The sequence below is a fragment of the Rhipicephalus microplus genome, chromosome X (genome assembly GCF_043290135.1).
Source record: "Rhipicephalus microplus isolate Deutch F79 chromosome X, USDA_Rmic, whole genome shotgun sequence".
NCBI lineage: Eukaryota > Metazoa > Arthropoda > Arachnida > Ixodida > Ixodidae > Rhipicephalus > Rhipicephalus microplus.
In genome coordinates this window covers 295047080-295066485 of record NC_134710.1, presented here as the reverse complement: position 1 = coordinate 295066485, position 19406 = coordinate 295047080, and the positions used below count along the sequence as shown (strand labels likewise).

Genomic DNA, 19406 nt, shown 5'->3' with positions numbered 1-19406 from the left:
TTTTGATATATAGATCTAATACGCTGTGTATAGGCTGCACAAGTAATGTATAATTTATTACGGCAATACTTTTATCTGGAATTTGAGGTGCCGAAGCCACAATATGAGGCCTGAAGTAGATTTCGACAATTTCGACCACCTGGCGATTTTCAAACACGCACTGACACCACCGCGTAAAGACACCTCTGCTTTTTTTGCCACCTCCACGCCACCTCCGCGCCATTGATTGAACCGGAAACTTTAATGTGAGCAGCCGAGAACCGTAACAAATGAATACCCACTGCTGTTTTTTCTTCCCCTTACACTCAAGGACATAACCACACATTATAGAGAGCATGCTTTTGGGCTAGTTGGTATAGCACTGATTACACAGGGACCGCAGAAAGCGCCCGTGCCTGAACATTTTCTGTGGTCTCTGTCTTATCAGCACTTTTCCTTCATTGAATGAGCACACAAGTCACGGTGAAATTTAAAGCTTCTTTTGGTTTAATAAATATTGAATAAACTATTCAGTAAACAATACCTGACTACAGTCTATGCGTACTTGTCGAGAAAGTCTTCGTGAAACAGTTTCAGACGATGGAGGAGTTCCTCAAGCTTATCTCTTGGCTGCAGAATCGTGACCCTGTAGAAAAAAATCTTAAGTTTAAAATTTCAAAGTCCGGTAAAACACATAGGTATCCATACGAAGCTAATTATATGGGGAGGTCAATGTTGCCTAGCAAAGTACCGCGTGCGAAAGCATATATATTTCCTTCCGATGCGACCCCATTCAGTGACTATTTTTGTCCAGCACAATATTTACAAACTGTGGTGAAATGCAAAAATTCTAATTAGGTCAATACCTACTGCGGGGCGCTAACAGAGCAGTGTCATAATTACGAAGCCAATGTGCACGACGATTGCCGTGAAAAGAATGGCCACTCGAGTTATAGGCTCAAAGGTATGGCACATATTTCAATACAGTCGAGTTCATGGTGAAGTTTAGCAGAGGCTATAGCAATGCGCGTGTTGCCAGCTTGAGAGGAGACAGCAGATAGGATTTTACAAGGGAAGACAGCCATAGCTGAGTGTGGCACAAAATAAACTGAAGTGTTGGGGCCATTGCCTGGCTGCAAAAAAAAAAAAAGGCGGGGCCAAAAGTGGGCAAACCAGTCCATGAAAAAGTGGGGGCATTTCTTATTGAATTGCTGAAGGAACTCATATTAATGAAAACTGACAGACGATGATGTTACGGAAAGGGTCTGCAGCCGAGCATTTTAACAATTGTATCATCACGGCAACGATTTGCTTAGAATCCAGTTTGTCAGTAACATGTATAACAAGGAAAACAAGCCTTTTATTTAGCACTTCTTTTCTTCACTGAGGGAACGCATGTATTTCGTAGTGACCATGGTAGCAACATGACTCTTACGGGGAGTAGAGAGAAAGTAACGATGGCAGGTCAGTAGTGATTGATTGCACTCTTTATCACATTGACATAAACCATTTGTGAAAGGATCATTACGATAATTTATTATTCAAAGGAAATGTTGGTATTTTTTATCACGAGACGCTTCAAAACCACCCAACAAGTGTTCGAGACTACGTGTAAAAGAGACAAGTGTTTTGAATCAATCTTTCTCAGTTTACTCGAAAAACGGGCTGCCCTGCTCAAGTTTTCTGGCCACATTTTGCTTGTCACGGCTGTTTTTCAAAGGCTGGTCCCCTTTTGTAAAAAAAAACGTGTACAATTATGCAATAAGGAGGCCTTCCAATGCTGAGTAGTGATTATTAAGTCTAAATACTCTTAGCTGGAACACTGCGTATGCCTCACTGCATTCTCCTAACGGGGTCTTTCCGGTATTTTGAAGTAAAAAAATTACTACTTCTTATGGCTCGTGTTCATATAATTTCGAATGTAAACTTAGTCGAGTTTAGTTTTTCTGCACCTCCTCCTTACGGTAAACAACTTGGAGCATGATTCAATGATGCGATATGTTCCTTACTGGTGAAAGATTTGTCAAAGAAAGCTGGCGCAAATTTTTTTGTTGCTTATCAGGGCCGCAGCAACATCATGAAGAGCTCTGAATTATTGTCAGTGAAGTTTTTCAATGTCAATGACCATACGCAAATATATGGCGCGTGCACGCGTGTGAAATAATGAACCAGATGTGTTGTGATTCATGGCAGCCAGTAGCCCCTAACAAATTATAGCAGAAATTTTTTGCATGACAAGACAACACTGCCACAAAAGTGGCCTAAGGATTCTGTTGCGCGTAATTGGTGAAAGCCACAAAATGGGAGAACCATAAGAATTTCTTCTTTTCTTATTACAGTGTTGTTAGCGATGTTTCTAGGGGTGATTTGCCACTGTGCCGGCACAGTAGAGAGGATAGCTCAAAATTTGTGAGTGTAGCTTCCTTGCAAATAAGACTGCTAATCGGTGTGCGCGTGCATGCAAGCACTTGGGCTTTTTTGCCCGCGTGTAATTCGCGTAGCAGCGAGGGCAGCGCCTATTTGTACCGGCGTGGTAGCTTACGCTCGTGTGAACATAGTGGGGTGAAAATCGGTTCGCAACAACCACACTTCATTACATTCCAGACTAATAGACTTTGTCTGGGGCCGCATAAAAGTTCGTATCACCTTAAAACTCGTAAGAGCCGTGATCGTATCACCGAGGTTCCACTCTATTGTACCAGGGGAAACTTAATTCAACAACAACAAGAGCAACAGAATACCAATCAAGAAGGGTGTAAAGCAGGGGGACACAAACTCCCCAATGCTTTTTACCGCGTGCTTACAGGAGGTTTTCAGAAGCCTAGAATGGGAACAGTAAACGATAAGAGGTAATGAAGAGTACCTTAGTAACCTGCGCTTCACCGATGACATTGCATTGCTGAGTAACTCAGGGGATGAATTGCATTTCATGATTACGGAGTTAGAGAAGGAGAGCAGAAAGGTGGGTCTTAAAATTAATCTGCAGAAAACGAAAGTAATGTACAACAACCTCGGAAAAGAGCAGCACTTCGAGATAGGTAATAGTGCACTTCAAGTTGTAAAAGACTATGTATACTTAGGGCAGGTAATAACCGCGGAGCCAAACCACGAGATTGAAGTAACTAGAAGAATAAGAATCTGGTGGAGCACATTTGGCAAGCACTCTCAAATAATGACAGTTAGATTGCCACTATCCCTCAAGAGGATGGTATATAACAGCTGTATCTTGCCGGTACTTAGCTACGGAGCAGAAACCTGGAGACTTACAAAGAGGGTTCAGCTTAAATTGAGGACGACGCAGCAAGCAATGGAAAGAAAAATGGCAGGTGTAACCTTAAGAGACAAGAAGAGAGCACAGTGGATTAGGGAACAAACGGGGGTTGAGGATATCATAGCTGAAATCAAGAAGAAGAAATGGACATTGGCCGGGCATGTAGCGCGTAGACAGGATAACCGCTATTCATTAAGGGTAACTGTCTGGATTCCCAGAGAAGGCAAGTGGGTTAGGGGGAGACAGAAGGTTAGGTGGGAAGATGAGATTAAGAAGTTTGTGGGTATAAACTGGCAGCAGCAAGCAGAGGACCGGGTTAAGTGGCGGAACATGGGAGAGGCCTTTGTCCTGCAGTGGGCGTAGTCAGGCTGATGGTGATGATGACGACGATGATGTAAGCCAATGAGAAAACAGTGATACACGGTGTGCTGATGACAATCTTTAACAACGTGCAAATTGATTCTTTGCACATTATATCCGTAATGAGTTGCATAGTTAAAAAAAGCACCTACAAAAGCCTTGCTAGCGTTACTAATATTGTTAATCAGTTAGACTGTGAAGAACGCAACTATTGCCTTATGCAGTGTGAACAGGAATTGTTTCAAACTGAATGTTTACCTGAAATAAAATCTCCCTGGCAGCCTACCGAAAGCAGAACCAGGCGTGACACTGACTCCTTTGCTTTTGAGGAGCTCTTCCGCGTAGAAAACGTCAGGCTCCTTTCCTTGATTCTGCCGAACAAAACATAAAGTGGAAACAAAAATGCATGAAACCATGAAAAGTAGCATAAATCGGGCGCAAAAAGTGACCACATACCAAGTGATTAAAGCTAAGCAATGTTCAGCAAACGATTGCGAACATTTCGTTCACTACAATGTCAAAAGAGAACATTCAGCGTATTAGGCACATTCATGTAAAATGTAAGAACTCTTATCTTGGTGTACAGAAACGTGTTGGATTATTGCCAGTCTAATTAAAATATACTTGCTGCAAAGGTGCGTTCTAGTACCAGTCTAATGAAAATGTGAATGCTGAAAGGTGGCGCGGTCACGGCTCGTATGAAGTTTGGGATTATAAACATTTTCGATCCCGCCCAAGGCCTACTGGTACGCAGTGTTGTGAACTATGGTTATTGCGAACTGATCTGGTACGAGTGGAAGCCTATATACGCTCAGGTACGAACGGGTGCTGCTCACGCTGCGTCGGAACACGCGACAAGAACGTGTGGGCCGGTGCGCGGCGCCGCCATTTCTTACGAATCACGGTGTAAAAAAGTACTTTTCTTACACCGCGGTTAGAATGAAACTTCGTGGTAGCCTTCAAGATTGTGAGAGCAAACATCGGAGGTCCTGATGCGCCTCCAGAGAGCATTCACAGTCAGGTTACAAATGGCGTTGGCGACATGCCTTCTTTTTTACGCGTTAACAAGTCTTGCTTTCATGTTATAAACTACATTTGAATGTGCCTCACGTCGATGCAAACTGTGCTCGAGCACCAGACATCTGGTGAATAGTAGACAAGAACCGAAAGAGGAAGCAGACTACGTTGGCAAAGGCGCTATAGGCCTCACAACGTCATGCATGATTGTTTGAGGCACGTACACCTGCGAACTCTCCAGTTCTTCAGCTATGGCCGTAAATCTCGCTAAAAATGTAAGCAAGACCATCCCAATGAGACAACAGCAACAAAAAACAGAGGTTCTAAACTTTTCTTGCCTTCCTCTATCGCGTGCAAAGCGCTCTTTAGGCCACTTTTGCCGCATTAATTCATTGCCATGCGAAAAAGCGTACCACGATTAAGGAGAGGCTACTGGTTCTCGCAGGTCACAACACACCTGGTTCAGTAACTGAACGTTGCACAGGCCCTATACACACGTGTACAGGCCCTATACTGTGCACAGGCCCACGTGTGCACAGTATGCACAGGCCCTATACTTATTAGTGCTAGTATGATCGTTAACGTCTAAACGCATCACTGTTTGGGGCGTTGCGGTAGCCCTAACAAACAATAAGTAAAACGTACGCGTGCTATCTTTTCTCGCACGCTGATTTTTCGTATGTACAGGTGATAGAAGTTTAGGATGAGATGAGCATTTTTGATGACCCCGTAAGAGTGTCATCATCAAGGTCTAACTGCAGTGAAAAGCGTGCATGATATATATATATATATATATATATATATATATATATATATATATATATATATATATATATATATATATATATATATATATATATATATATATATATATATATATATATATATACAGCGTTGGCATTGCCGTGCCTTTCTTTATGCATTGCACTTCAAGAAATGTGTCCGAAAATTATCACAAGTAAGAAAAATGGAATATTTGCTCGCTGTCTTTATAATATCTCTCTCTGGTGGGAGACACCTCAAGATTACTATGGACAGGAATCATATATAACAGTAATTTAAAAATAATTTGCTATTTCTTCAATGAGCTGAGGCAAATGGTCGGGTCGAATAGAATAATGGCTGCCGTTCCTGTGAAAAAGCTGTTTGCACCCCGAAATTTAGAACATGGGCCTCCGGTAATCATTGTGGAGCGATGAAATTCAACGACGTTCCCCAGCAAAGCCAAAGCTCAAGTTGCGATGACATATCTAGATGACGACCAGCGCGACACCGCAGTTCATAATGGTGATTGCAGTGGTGTAAAATTCTGCATTGTTTTAGCTTGTGTGCATTATGCGTGCATTTTCTGATCACAAAAGAAACCCGCTGAACATCGACTCGTAGTCGATTGATTATTAGTACACCGACGCTCGCTTAATCTGGACGTCGCGAAGAGAACCGATGCCATGGTCTTTCTGGTTTCGGTTTCGGTTTCGCCGATGAAATCGCACAGTTTTCATTATTCGCTAATAAATGCAAGCGGCTGCGTTTGCGATGAGATGGCCCCAAAATGCGCATTTTGTTTGCCGCCGTTCATGGTCTTTCGCCGCCGTAGACATTCGGGCCTCCACCCTATACTTCATTCTAAAGGGAGTGTTCTCCCGTGGTCGCGCGATTACTCCTTGAGGAAGGAGGTTCGTGAAGAATCTTGTACTTTCCCAGCATAGTTTGCGTGGACACTACAGAACGCACTTGGGTCATCGTGCTCACTGTATCAGCTGTGTTTGCGAAAGAACTTAGCTGCTAGAAGATTCAAAGTACAAAAATGGGGGGGGGGGGGCATAGTTAGTTGTGTGTATAGTAGTTGACCCTTGCAGAACCCTGCTCAAATAAGAAGGTCGCATGGAAAGAACCCGCAGGCAGTGACAGGACGAGCGCAAACCAGCAACTACTGCAGTTTTCTAATTCGTGCTGGTACCATTAATACATGTGTATTCTTTTTTTGCGTCATTCTTTCTGTTTTAGTGGGGCGCTACAAATGTCGGGGTGCTATAGCCTACATGCGCATTACGTTCCGATTTCTCGCTGTTGCATTCACTTTTTCGCTGTTGCGGCAAAACTGGGACTATTTTTCACGTTGTGTACAAGTTAACACGTGTAAATCTGTTGGCTAGCACTATTTTTGTCACATTAAGCACCTATTAGCTGGTCACGTGACTCACTGACAAAATGAACGTGCACAACTTCTCACAATAAAAAAAAAGAACATTCTGATTTCGATTATGGCTAAAACAGTGCCTGCCTGCTGGCAAATGCTCAAGCAAGGTTGTCATAAGTCTTCGTAATGCGGCCACATTCCGTTGTGATTAAAGTAAAGAGACCAAATAGCACCAGCATAGCTACAGTTAAGCCATAAAACGAAATGAAAGCTTAAAAATCTTTAAAATAATGTTTACTCTAAAATATCTTTGACAGTCTGAACGCGTTCGCAATCTTTTAAATGTATCATTCAAGAATTAAGTGTTTCAGTGAAACTTTGTTCATGCTACGAGACGTTTTGCAAAGTAGTGGGAAATACTCGACACATGTGATTTTCTTCGTGGACGTCATAATGGCTGCAATAGGCGTAACTGCTGCGGCCCCTGAATCCGCTCGGAAGCACTTCTCCCGTACCCCGTACCAGTTTGAAATGAAACCTTGAATGTTGCAGTCCATGTTTTCATGGCTGTGTGTTTATTGTCATCAGTACAAAAAAAACACATGGCAGTTGATGCTGTGCGCTACTATTGCTGTAATCACTCACGTTATAGATCGAATAACTGGTTTAAGCTCGGTTGGGATTGCGCACAACTACCCAATCCGGCTACACTTATAATCGTCATTCGTCTATTCTTGCTTTCATTCGCTACGAATTCCTTTGTTTAAAAAAACATTTGCTTTGTCAACAGTAAATGTTAAAAAGATTGCTCGTAATGTAGTAAAAGCGTCTGGAAAAGCTAATGGCAATGCAAAGACGCGAAGTATGGGCCATGAAGCACTCACCTGAGCTTCCTCAATGGCTTTCTCAGGTATATGTACACGCGCATAAGCAGCCATAGATCCCTCGACAGGGCTGCAGTGGATTCCCTCAATAGCATTCAACTTCTCTACTGTCAGCTCGGCACGTTCAGCAAGAGACTTGAGGATAAAGGCCTTTTCCTGCAACAGTTTCACTTTCCTTTAGGTTGCTTTTACTTAGAATATATACCTGGCCACTTTTAATACACTTGGTTACAGAGATACTGAAAGAAAAGGAAAAAAAAGGGTCGGGGGGGGGGGGGGGGGGGGACCACATATTTTGATTCAACTTTATTTAGCCTCTGTCACTCGATTTTTTATTTCTTGTATGGGCTGTCTATGCACTATCCATCCATGAGTGAAGTATTATGCCCAATGAAGAGAGGCAAAAGAGCTGCCTGTCTGGCGCAATAGTTTTCCGATCCCAAGCTATGCAGTGCAGTCAGCCGATATTTAGTGCGTTTAAACAAGACATATCTTCCGCGTTAAAAAGAGTTGTTAGGAAATGATTTTGCGCAATCTCTGCTAAGTGCTACCATATAAAAGTTTACCTGTTTACTCAATTGGCCTATTTGGTGGAAAATAAAATGACCTCTAAGGAAAAGAGTTACCCCATTAGAAATTTCTTCAGAAAAAATTCAAATGTAGAGGGTACATTCATAAATACGCCATGCTTGTACTAAGTGGAGCCTATTGATGGAGAATGAGTGCGCATTTATGCAGCTCCCAGAAAATTACGCGGTGAAGATGACACACACAATTAATGCAAACAGAAAAATAAAACGGATGCTAAAGATGCACGATAATTGGTTACAAACGAAATTTATTTGAATGTTTATGAAATTATTCTTTGTCGCTTTTAATACAGCTTTACGCTCCTTAGTCTAAGCGCGATATGGTTATATTTTGTGAACCAAATATTTTTTGTACACACCATTGGTTGAGATACCAACTTCATTCTTAATTGTTTTTTCTCGTTTTCCGACTGCTAATTTTCGTTATTTTTATCTTGTACTGGTACTACCTATTCAGGTGCCTAATAGCTCGTGCTTATCTCGGTAAGCAGGTGCCACGTTACCAGTAAATACAAGGCAAATACCAGATTACGTTCCACATTATCAGACAACTCACAAGCAAAACAGCAATCCCGAGCACCCAGCCGACGTCAACCCAAACGTCTTCATAAGGACTAGTCTGTTTTCTAAGTAGCGGAACTTACTGCAAGCTTAATTGCCTAAAGGCATCTTCATTGCGTTTCCGATACCATAATTTTTTCTGCGATATATTTTCTCCTCATGTTTGTCTCCTTTTCTTTTATGCACCCTACTAGCCAAAAACTTTTGGATTTCATTTTGTTGCAGAAACGCGTTTGTGCCCATCACATTTTTTGTCTGCTGTTTATATAACCTTGTTCCCATTATGAGGGAATCCTAAGATTTTTTTAGTTTTCTTTCTTGTTTTTGAGCGGAACAGCGCATGCTGCTATTTGTAACAAAGCTGTACTTTCAGGCTTAAAGTATAACCTTTCGCAACAATAATCTGGCACGGTACTATAGTGCAACTGTGAAAAGTGTTTTTTTTAGAAATGGTATATTTAATTTACGCTGTATCTAGTACGCAACCACTGTTTGTAAAGCATTTGTTGCCTGCGTAACCTTTACTTCTATTTTCATGGTGAAACAGCCTATCACAGCAGGAAGGGTTTACGATTTAGTTATACAATAGAAGGCCACGTGCGGGTGTTCAAATTGCTTTCTCGCAGACAAGCTTCAAACAGATTTCATAGAAATAACTCTAGGGTAACACGCATACCTTGGCATACAATTCATACGATGGTTCACCTGGCCTGGGTGGCTTGACGAAGCAGTCCAAAGCCACCTGAGCGTTGTGTGAAAAAAAAGGTAGGCGAATATGAACAAGTATTGCACTCGTTTGAAGAAACAACTAACACAGAACAAAATAAATTAAATAATTTTATCAACATATCACCTCATTTTATCTGTGCTATTTTCCCGGCGCTATAAACCTGCTTGGAGAGGGGCTGGTGGCTTATATCGTATTGAATTTCCAAGATATATAGCTCTTTATTACAAATGTTTGAAAAGGCAATTCACCTTTTAATGACAGGTACAGCGCCCTTAGTGGCGAGAGCCAAAAGCAAATTTGGTGGCTTTCTTGAAAACGCAACATCATGAGAGCTTCTGCGTTTCTTTGCACTCATTGCCACCGAGATGGTGCACCGAAATGTTTCGGATTCCACGAGCCAGCAAAAATATTTCGGATTACTATGTTATGGCAGTGCCCGTTGAAGAACATCAGAAAGTGGAAATTTCCGGAGCCCTCCAATATGGCGTCTCTCATAATCACATCTTGGTTTGAGGATATAAAACCACAGATATTTTTAATGTCATTATATATATAACAAACGCTTATCGTATTAGTGTGTCTGTGATCATAGCCTGTTATCACATACTGATAGTGTGTTTGTCATCACAAATTTACACGTCACTCGCGAAGACAAGAACGAAGTTCAAAGCTTTCTTTAAAATTGATATCGCTTGCTCATTTTGCGCGATAAAGTACCCGTCTCCAATGAGTTCACAGCTTTGGCGGATGCATTCCTCGAAAAGGCCGCGCTAAGCTTTGCTGTACGAGATCCGGCCGTGCAAGCATTGCGTGTATAAAAAGGAGGTGTAAACAGTGTTCTGCCTATGCCACCTAAAAGTGTGCTTGTCTTTGGTATGTTGATGCTGCAAACTATAAATTATGTCAATTTCAGAGTTTGAACAAAGCTGCATATATATGGACGGGCCACATTCATGGTTTTTGAAACTGGTGACACAATGTAAAAACGAGAGCTGAAACATAGTCTCATTTAGGCTTCTTTAGAACACTTCTGGAGCGGAAGTGTTGTAGGCCCGTGGGCTCAGATTTGGGTGCACGTTAAAGAACCCCAGGTGGTCGAAATTTCCGGAGCCCTCCACTACGGCGTCTCTCATAATCTTATGGTGGTTTTGGGACGTTAAACCCCACATATCAATCAATCAAACACTTCTGGAGTAAGTTACGTATATCAGAAACACCCTGGTTTTATGCTACGGTACCTGTGACAGCATAGGTGGTAAGATTTCCTCCATAAGATGCTCCAAGTTGCCCCGATCAACCTGGTCGAGATTGACAGCCTCCATGTAGCCCGCTTGCAAGCCTCCCCTGTAACACGTAATGTACACCATATGATGCAATTCTGCCTATAGCTGCTATTTAGGACACACACACACACACACACACACACACACACACACACACACACACACACACACACACACACACACACACACACACACACACACACACACACACACACACACTAGAGCACCCTGTAGTATGGTCTAACAAGGGTGTGGGAAAAGAAAGGCGGCATGAGCTGGAAATAAAGAAGGTTGTGAAGAGTAAAATATTTATATACACAGAAATAGAGAGATCTAAAGACAGAGAATAAGACGAATGAAATTGTGATAGTAGCAATGATTGATTTGTGGGGTTTAACGTCCCAAAACCACCATATGATTATGAGAGACGCCGTAGTGGAGGGCTCCGGAAATTTCGACCACCTGGGGTTCATTAACGTGCACCCTGTGATAGTAGCACTGCTTACTTTCTAAATCAAGACAGTGCGAAGGGACAAAAAAGATGGGTAAGTGGCGAGGCAAAAGAAGACTCACGCGAAAAATTTCGGGGGGGGGAAGGGGAAGGGTGTGAACCCACAAAACTCCTGGCCCCGCCACTGCCTTTCGGCCATTTTGGGTGCACTTTTGCTATAACACCCCAAAAAAGTTTTCACACCCTTGGGCAAGAAAATTTGGAAATATGACCATGGCGTAGGTGTAGTCCTGAGTCCTGATTGTTTCGTTATAACCACTTTGTGGCGTGTTGGGATGCGAGTTATACACACACACACACACACATATATATAAATATATATATATATATATATATATATATATATATATATATATATATATATATATATATATATATATATATATATATATATATATATATATATATATATATATATATATATATATATATATATAACTCGCATTTCGTACAACCAGTGTACGTAACAGAAAGTGTACACAATGTGCTTCATTCGTCTCGGTCTCTGTGTACTAGTAGAGTGCTGACAGCCCTGTAGCAAAATGTGCGAACGATACTGCAAGCTGCTGTACGGCTTCCATACTTCGCAACGGGCATGCCAAACAAGCTCGCATCGTAAAGCGAACTGAATTCTCGTGGCCTTCACATTGAAGCAACAAGACTTTCGACCATTCATAAGCCACTTACATACATCTCACACCTTGTCGCTTCCTGTAATGAGTGTTAACCAAAAACGTGGCCACATGCTTTGCGGTGAAGTGGCAATGAAGGAACACAGGGAGCGTTCTGAAGACCAACTTCGAAAGTATTTTGTTTCTCAAAACAAAAAGTAAATTGATTAGACTTCTTAATTACTTAACCATTCAGTGGTCTATCAAAAGCAGGATCGCGAGATTTTTTTCTTGAACCGTATAAGTACAAAAAACACGGTCGAATATGGGACAAATCATATATATCTGCCACTTTTTGCCGGAAGTGTTCGTAGTCTCTTTCGCCTCTAAACATTTTTGTACAATAATAAGCTTTTTAGAACCACAGTATTATCAAGATTGCTTATAGATAGTGCTAGTTAACATAGGAAAAAATGGCAAACTTTGTAGATTTTAGGGTTTTTTTTGAAAGACCTAACTGCTAGGTAAATACAAAATTTTCCAAATGCTTTAACAGCACAGCTAAACGAACCATCTTTAGTAGCTCAAGCGCTGTTTTGAAGTTCCGCAAGCGAATATCGATTTTATAAACATTTTTATATTCTGTACGCTCAGGCAAAAGCAAGCGAATTTGAGGGTGCGCCACAGTCTTGAAAAAGTTTTTCGAGCAAACATATTTGGCTACAATACTCCATGAGGTATACGAAAAAGGTGTAAATTTTATCGGCAGAATCTGCGATGGTCGAGTGCCACGTCTGGGACACTTGGCATAGAACGACCCATATATATGTACATAGCTATGAAATTTGTTTTTCGGGCCATGTTTACATCAGTCTCTGTAGACGTCCCAGCAAGCACAGGTACATGGTAAGTTCTGAATGGCTTTTTCGCAGATGCATGATCCACAAAACTTGATATTGGTCATTCCAATTGTTCGTGAACACTGCTTCGAAGCATGAATGACGCGACAGCCTTGATTAGCAGCAGGAAAGGCTTCACGGCACAAGTATTTGTGTGACGAAAGGCCCTGCCAACACAGCTGCCATTTAAGCAGACTCGAGTAACTTAAGAAGAATTGGTTGCATTTCGCCCATAAGAATAATGAAAACATAAGTGTGTAGTAATGGCACTGCACAGATATAAAAAAAATGGCAGCATATCCACGGAGTGAAAGATGGAGAGTGGGGCGAAGAATTCGTCCGTTCATTCGTTCTTGCTTCCGTCCATCCATGCGTCCGTCAGTGTGACCGTCCATGCGTCCATCAGCCCGTTCGTGCGTGCAACTGTTCGTGCGTCCGTCCCTGCGTTCGTCCATGCAGCCGCCCCTGCGTCCGTTCATGCGTCCATTCATGCATCTGTCTATGTGTCCATTCGTCCATTTATTCAACACTCCAAGTACTACCATCTCGCATCTTTTCATCATATATTCCCCATATTGAAGCACCACCATCCAGCGGACATTCCAAGGACTAAACGAGAGGTGGCACACGCACACTTTCTTACGGCTTGCGCTTCGGGTCCACTTCCCACCTTTAACCACCTCGAGTTCATGGTATATAATAGTTCACTGTATTCATGGAACTGCAGCCCAACGCTTGCTAAACCATTCTAAAACCAAGGAGGTTACGCCCAGCGAGTATGATGTAGCAAACTTTTTCAGTCAGATAGTGCTCAATGTACATGCCAATGGCTGCTAATGGGAAATGAGAGGCGGAGAATTCAGCTTTTACTTTCTTACGGCTTGCACATCGTATCTACTTCCCATTTTTAACCACCTCGAGTTAATTCATGGTATATACAAGTTCATTGTATTCATGGCACTGCGGCTCAACGCTCGCTAAACCTTTCTAAAGCTAAGGAGGTTACACCCAGCGAGTATAACGTAGCAACCCTTTCTTGTCAGATAGTGCTCAATGTACATGCCAATGGCTGCTAATGGTGATTGGAGCCTGCGCGTTAACTAAAAGTCGAATGCTCCTGTCTCTCATTCTCCATTAGCAGCCATTGACATGTACATTGAGCACTATTTTTTATTGTTCAACAACGCACAGAAGAAGTCTCTCACCGGCAGCACCATGGAGGTCAAAATGTTATACTTGTTACATACTACGGGGGACGAATGGGTGCCGCTATAAGAAGCTTCGCCCCTAAAAAGAACTACCAACTTTTGTATCACGGTTTAAGCTTTGGGGCTGGGAGACTACAATATAAATTCAAGGTCCAAGACAATTTTCCCAGACAGAGGTTCATCCTATACCAAAGTCAAAGGTGTTGAAACAGAGCAATTTACATTTTCTTGCGCATAGTCGGCAAATGGTAAACTTGTGATTGATAATATTTAAAGGCGTTTCACCTAACACAACAGACATTCTGCACGGTTAATGCAGGCTGTATTAGCACCAACTGAAAATGATGGCTGTTGTCAAAACTTTTGTGATAACTTCATGATGGCCAGCGTTATTTAATGCTGTGAAGTTATTGACATATACCCATCCAGTATTCAGAAAAAGTATCGCGTATAACGCATGCATTTCATCAATTTTAAATGCCTAGAATTTTATTGAATAAAATGTAGGAATACAAGTAAGACGGGAAAGATGGGGAGTTACTCGGTTGATACCCTGAATTCTGGAACGTGAAGCGGGGAAAGTGGAAAATATAAGTGAACAACAAAAAAAAGCAACTACAGGGGAAAATTCAGATGGCTGAGAAACGCCTAGGGCTAGGCTCCGATACAACAACTCATCCATATAAAAGTCAGCATTGCTTAATCAGCTGTTGGCGTGTGTCAGTGGCGTAGCCAGTGAGTGGCACTGCAGGCCCGTCATCCCTCTCACCTGAACTTTTTTTTCACCATGGCATACGAGGCACCACACGACCTGACCACATCTACCTGCCGCTACCCCAACCAAAAAAAATTCGGCCTATGCCCCTGGCGTGACTATACTACTTAATACATTACTACAATTATTACAATTACTACTACTACTATTAATGCACACCCCAAAAAAGAGTTAGAACAGGGTTCTGACACGCTAATATTCTTCGGGTACTCACTTGAACACTTTTGAAATGTAGACGCCGAGAAAGGGAGTTGGCATTTACAAGGAGTCACAGAACTCTCGTGAGGCGCATTTTGATTGCTTTCTATATCGAAAGCGCTGCCGTATACGCCATTCATACCGCGCGTTTGCCTTTCGGCGCAGTCTTGGCGGGTCCACCGCTCACCCCGGCTAATGGTAACGGTAAAGGGGCGTTTACTCTAGAGCGACACCACACTGATATGACCCGGACGAAGAACCAAGGCACACGCAAACCATCGGCCGACGAGTTGCCCACCGACGAAGTCGCCAGCCCCCATGGTCACACTAAGCCGATGACAATAACGACGCCACTAATGACACCATTTCATCCTAGTGTAACATGATGACAGACCAAAAACACCAACAAAACGCATCCGCAGACCTGTCGTCAAATTTGCCCCATGTATATTCTTCAAATGACCACGAAGCCAGCAATCTTGGGGGAGTTAACATTGCACTTTCCAACGCTTCCGCGGCATCTGAATGGGCAGCTCGAGCACTCAACGGAAGTCTTTTCTTCGCTACTCTATTGTGTCTAACCACCCCCGTCCCTCGTCACCGTGGATTAGGGGGGGGGAGGGCTGCGCCGCATAGCCGGAGAGGGACAATGGCAGAGCAGGGAGCATGGCTGTAAATGAGGTGCAGGTGTGCAAGTTTAGTTGGTGTCGCCGCGTGTGCCTCCAAAGGGACTACAAAATTGGCCAACAAAAGACTGTGAGCACGACAAGGTGCGGGAGGATTCATCGAGAGATCACTGGTGGACTGTTCGTGTGCATAGGCCGATGGCAAGACAAAAGACACTCCCAAAGACAGCTCACAGACCAATGGTGTCGTGTCTCTCTGGTGTAAACGGGCCTTTACGGTAACGGCCGGGGTGTCGCGCGCTACATCCAGTGCGCCCACAGGTGCAGCGCCACCACCAGTGCCTCCCCATTCTCTCTCAGTCTCTTTCGTTTTTTTTAATACGTTGCGCTGGTTGCGCTAGTCACGGGTCTCGGAAGCTCTGAGTTCGAGGTAGTATACACATCCTCTTTGGTGGTCACGCATGGCTATGTGCTCCAAGTGACGCTTCGTTTGAGGGGTTTTTCTGGAGCTGCGGACAAGGGCAACGTGCGCCTGTTAACGGTGAGTGTACTGTTTTCGTTGGTAGTAATGGCACAGCGCTAGCTTGGCGTCTACAGCAGCTCTGCAGAAGTAGAGGTCAAGCCATTTCCAACAGTACAATGTGTTCACGGTTCAGTTGCAGATGCCCAAATAAAATTGTCACTTAGCAATTTAACACCACCAGGTGTGTTGTTTTGTAAGTGATTAGATCACTGATACAATGAGTGATGCGATCACTTATCAAGGCTGATTAGTTGCTGATCACACATTGCTCCTGTCCTGCTGAAAGTACTTGATACCGTTCTAAGATGCGCTTTAGGTTACGCCGCAATTATATTTCGCGCAATGCTCGAGTGTGAAGCTTGCATCTGCGTGTGGAAACGTTAGAAAAACAAAACCTATTTGTACAAAGACGCACTGTACAAAAGTGCTTTTTCTGGCTTAAAGACGGTATTTTGAGGTGCAGATATGTTGCGATGCTGCGAGCACGTACGCGGTAGTCTTTAAAAATATTTAGGACACACTTCGCTGATAACGAGAAAAGCTCTTGACTTTCGACGGTGGCCGTTGTTGCGGCCGCCGCTGTGCGCTGTTTTCCCTCGTTTTTGTTTGCTGTTTTCGTGCTTTGCTTCCATCGGCAATGACGTTAGGCATTATAACAGAATTGAGGGAGCATACGTGCATGTGGGACCTGTGTACGGTAGCTCTAGCATAAGCCATGCATGGCTGACGTCAACTTAGACGGCGCCCGCGCGCGTTGGTGTCGTTCGAGCGCTCGTACTCGCATGTGTTTACCCGAGTTTAAATAATCAGTTTAAATACAAGGATGGGTTACATTTATAAATCCTGCGGCAAATAATCTTTTACGGCATGCCCCTGACTGCCAGAGGATGAGCGCCTTATTGCAAAAACCAGCGCCACTGGGTACCAGCGTCCAGTGCCATGCCTGAATATGGGCCCAGTTTGACGCTTGTACCAGCGCCTCCCGGCGCAGGTACTGGGACGCTGGTGCGGCAGCATCCCAGTACTCTGCGCAAAACGGCTTCACGGGAATAAAACGGCGGTGTCCATTTGCCACAAATAAATATATATATAGGTAAAATAGCGCGCATTCACAATAAAAATTTAAAAATACTAATTGAAAAAAAAATTAAACAAACCTTGACGGTATTTGAACTCGCTACCTCCTGATCTAAAACCAAGTACGCTACCCATTACACTGCGCCAGAACGTGCATGCTTGGTTGTAAAACGACTATTCATCCAAATAACGCGCCGTTTAACTTCATGTTTACAAGTCGCACAGTTAAGACTGACACGTTATTCTTTCCAAATAACAATTGCGTCTTCATTCGACAGTGACGACCAGCTTCCGGGCACTGACTGACGTGCGGATATTAGCAAGAGCGCAAAGTTTTTTGAAGCATCTACATCTTAACTCTGAAAAATCTCCAACTGACTGGAGGAGCAGCCATAGATTGTCAGCTGTTGCTGCCGATAGTTTTTTTTTTCCTTTGATAGTCAGTTCTAGCACTTGCTACTGGTCAACAAGTACAGATGATTTACATCTCTTGGTTGGTAGATATCTACGCACACGAGTGAATATTGAGTATTTTTTTTTCGCGCAAGCGACGATGTCGCAGTAAACATGCGGCGTGCCAGATTACACATTTGCAGTTATATCGATACTTGCAACTAAGAAACCACCGAAGAAGCGGCGAATGCAATCCGCTGAGAAAGTATGCCAGTATGTTAGTTCACTAACGCGTACGAAATTACCAACTCGAAATTGCGTGTTCTTACATGCGAGTCAGAGAAGTACCGGCTCCTGCGCTCAAAAGGAAGCTTTCGGTGACAGCCTATACGTTGCTGAAAGCACGAAACATCAATCGTCGCCGCTCCTTGTGCGGGCACCGCACACGTGGATAAATGGTCGATTTAGGCTCAGGGATTTATAAACTGTACTTGACCGTGATTCTTACACTTTAGAATTGTGCCTACTTAAAGGAAAAAGCACCGGCAGCAGGTACACCGACGCGGACGGCACGATAGGCCTCGCTGGGACGGGGCACTGGGTACGGCTGCTTTTGAAGCAGCTGAGTTGCGATGCTTGAAGTTTCTGCATTTAAGCGTTGCAATATTTCTAACTGTTACCTAAACTGTACCTGAAGTAGTTTTAAGGTCAATCAATGCCGGAAATGCATTTACAGAGTGGCGATGGTGAGCGACAGCCGTTTTTCTGACCTCCGCTGGCACTACAACGGGCATGCCACTGTACAGATATATGCAGTTATATCAATACAACCAAATAAAGAAAACACCCATAGAAATACCAATGCAATCCACTGAAAACGTATGCCAGGGAGCCAGTTCACGAAGGCGTACCAAATCACCATCTGAAAATTGCGTGTTGTTACATATCAGTCGGAGAAGTACAGGCTAAGTGCGGCCGGCAGCTTTCGGTGACAGCCTGCGTAGCTGAAAGGGCGACGTTCGATCGTCAGCGCTCCTTGTGCGAACATCGACACACGACAAAATAGTTGATTTAGGTTCATGGATGTCTAAATTATACTTAACAGTTATTCTCACTCTTTAAAGTTGTGTGTACACGAAGCAAGAAGCGCCGGTAACATATATACCAACGCGGCTAACACGACATGTTTAATGCTCGCTGATGGGCCGGGCACTGGGTAAGACCGCTCTCGACGCATTGAGTTGGTATGGTTGAAGATTCTGCATTTGAGCTCCGGAAAATTTCTAAATCTTACTTGAAGTAAATAGAAGGATAAGCATGACCATACATACTTTATGTCGTGTGGCGGAATCTAAAGACAGCTTTTTTTCTCGCCTCCACTGGGAACTGTGCGAAGCGATCGAGAGAGATCATTTACGTTTCGTCAACTTTGCGGCAAAAACAATTTCCTGTTTCTGTGAGGAGTGGCATGCAGCTCCAGGCTTACAAACACTGCAACTTGGAATCGTTACAGCAATACACGGATGATGCGAATATGGCCGGTTGACGTGGGGGCATATGCGAAAAAGGTGCATTATAGTTGTTGCGATACGTACGTGCACAGCAAAAATTACGTATGCTCGGTATCTGTTAGGTTAGAATCTCTCCCTGCCGTCAAATTAAGCGTTTTATATTCAACTACATCGAAAGAAACCACAGCAAACGCTACGATAACATGCACGCTGCAGCTACACTGGTAGAAACAGTGCGTGCTCCAGTATCCACCAGCGC

At 43.3% G+C, this 19406-nt stretch overlaps 1 protein-coding gene across 1 annotated transcript in view; it reads right to left on the bottom strand.

The window, feature by feature from the left end:
- Window positions 1-457: 457 nt before the first annotated feature.
- The window catches only part of LOC142776179 (alanine aminotransferase 2-like), a 94688-nt gene continuing 75739 nt past the window's right edge, over window positions 458-19406 (bottom strand). The window contains exons 9-13 of the mRNA XM_075879386.1: window positions 10771-10876; window positions 9479-9544; window positions 7652-7807; window positions 3869-3981; window positions 458-625 (exon numbers count right to left, since the gene is read on the bottom strand). Coding sequence (XP_075735501.1) covers window positions 535-625; window positions 3869-3981; window positions 7652-7807; window positions 9479-9544; window positions 10771-10876 — 532 coding nt within the window. The 3' untranslated portion in view covers window positions 458-534. The remainder of the gene's footprint in view (window positions 626-3868; window positions 3982-7651; window positions 7808-9478; window positions 9545-10770; window positions 10877-19406) is intronic.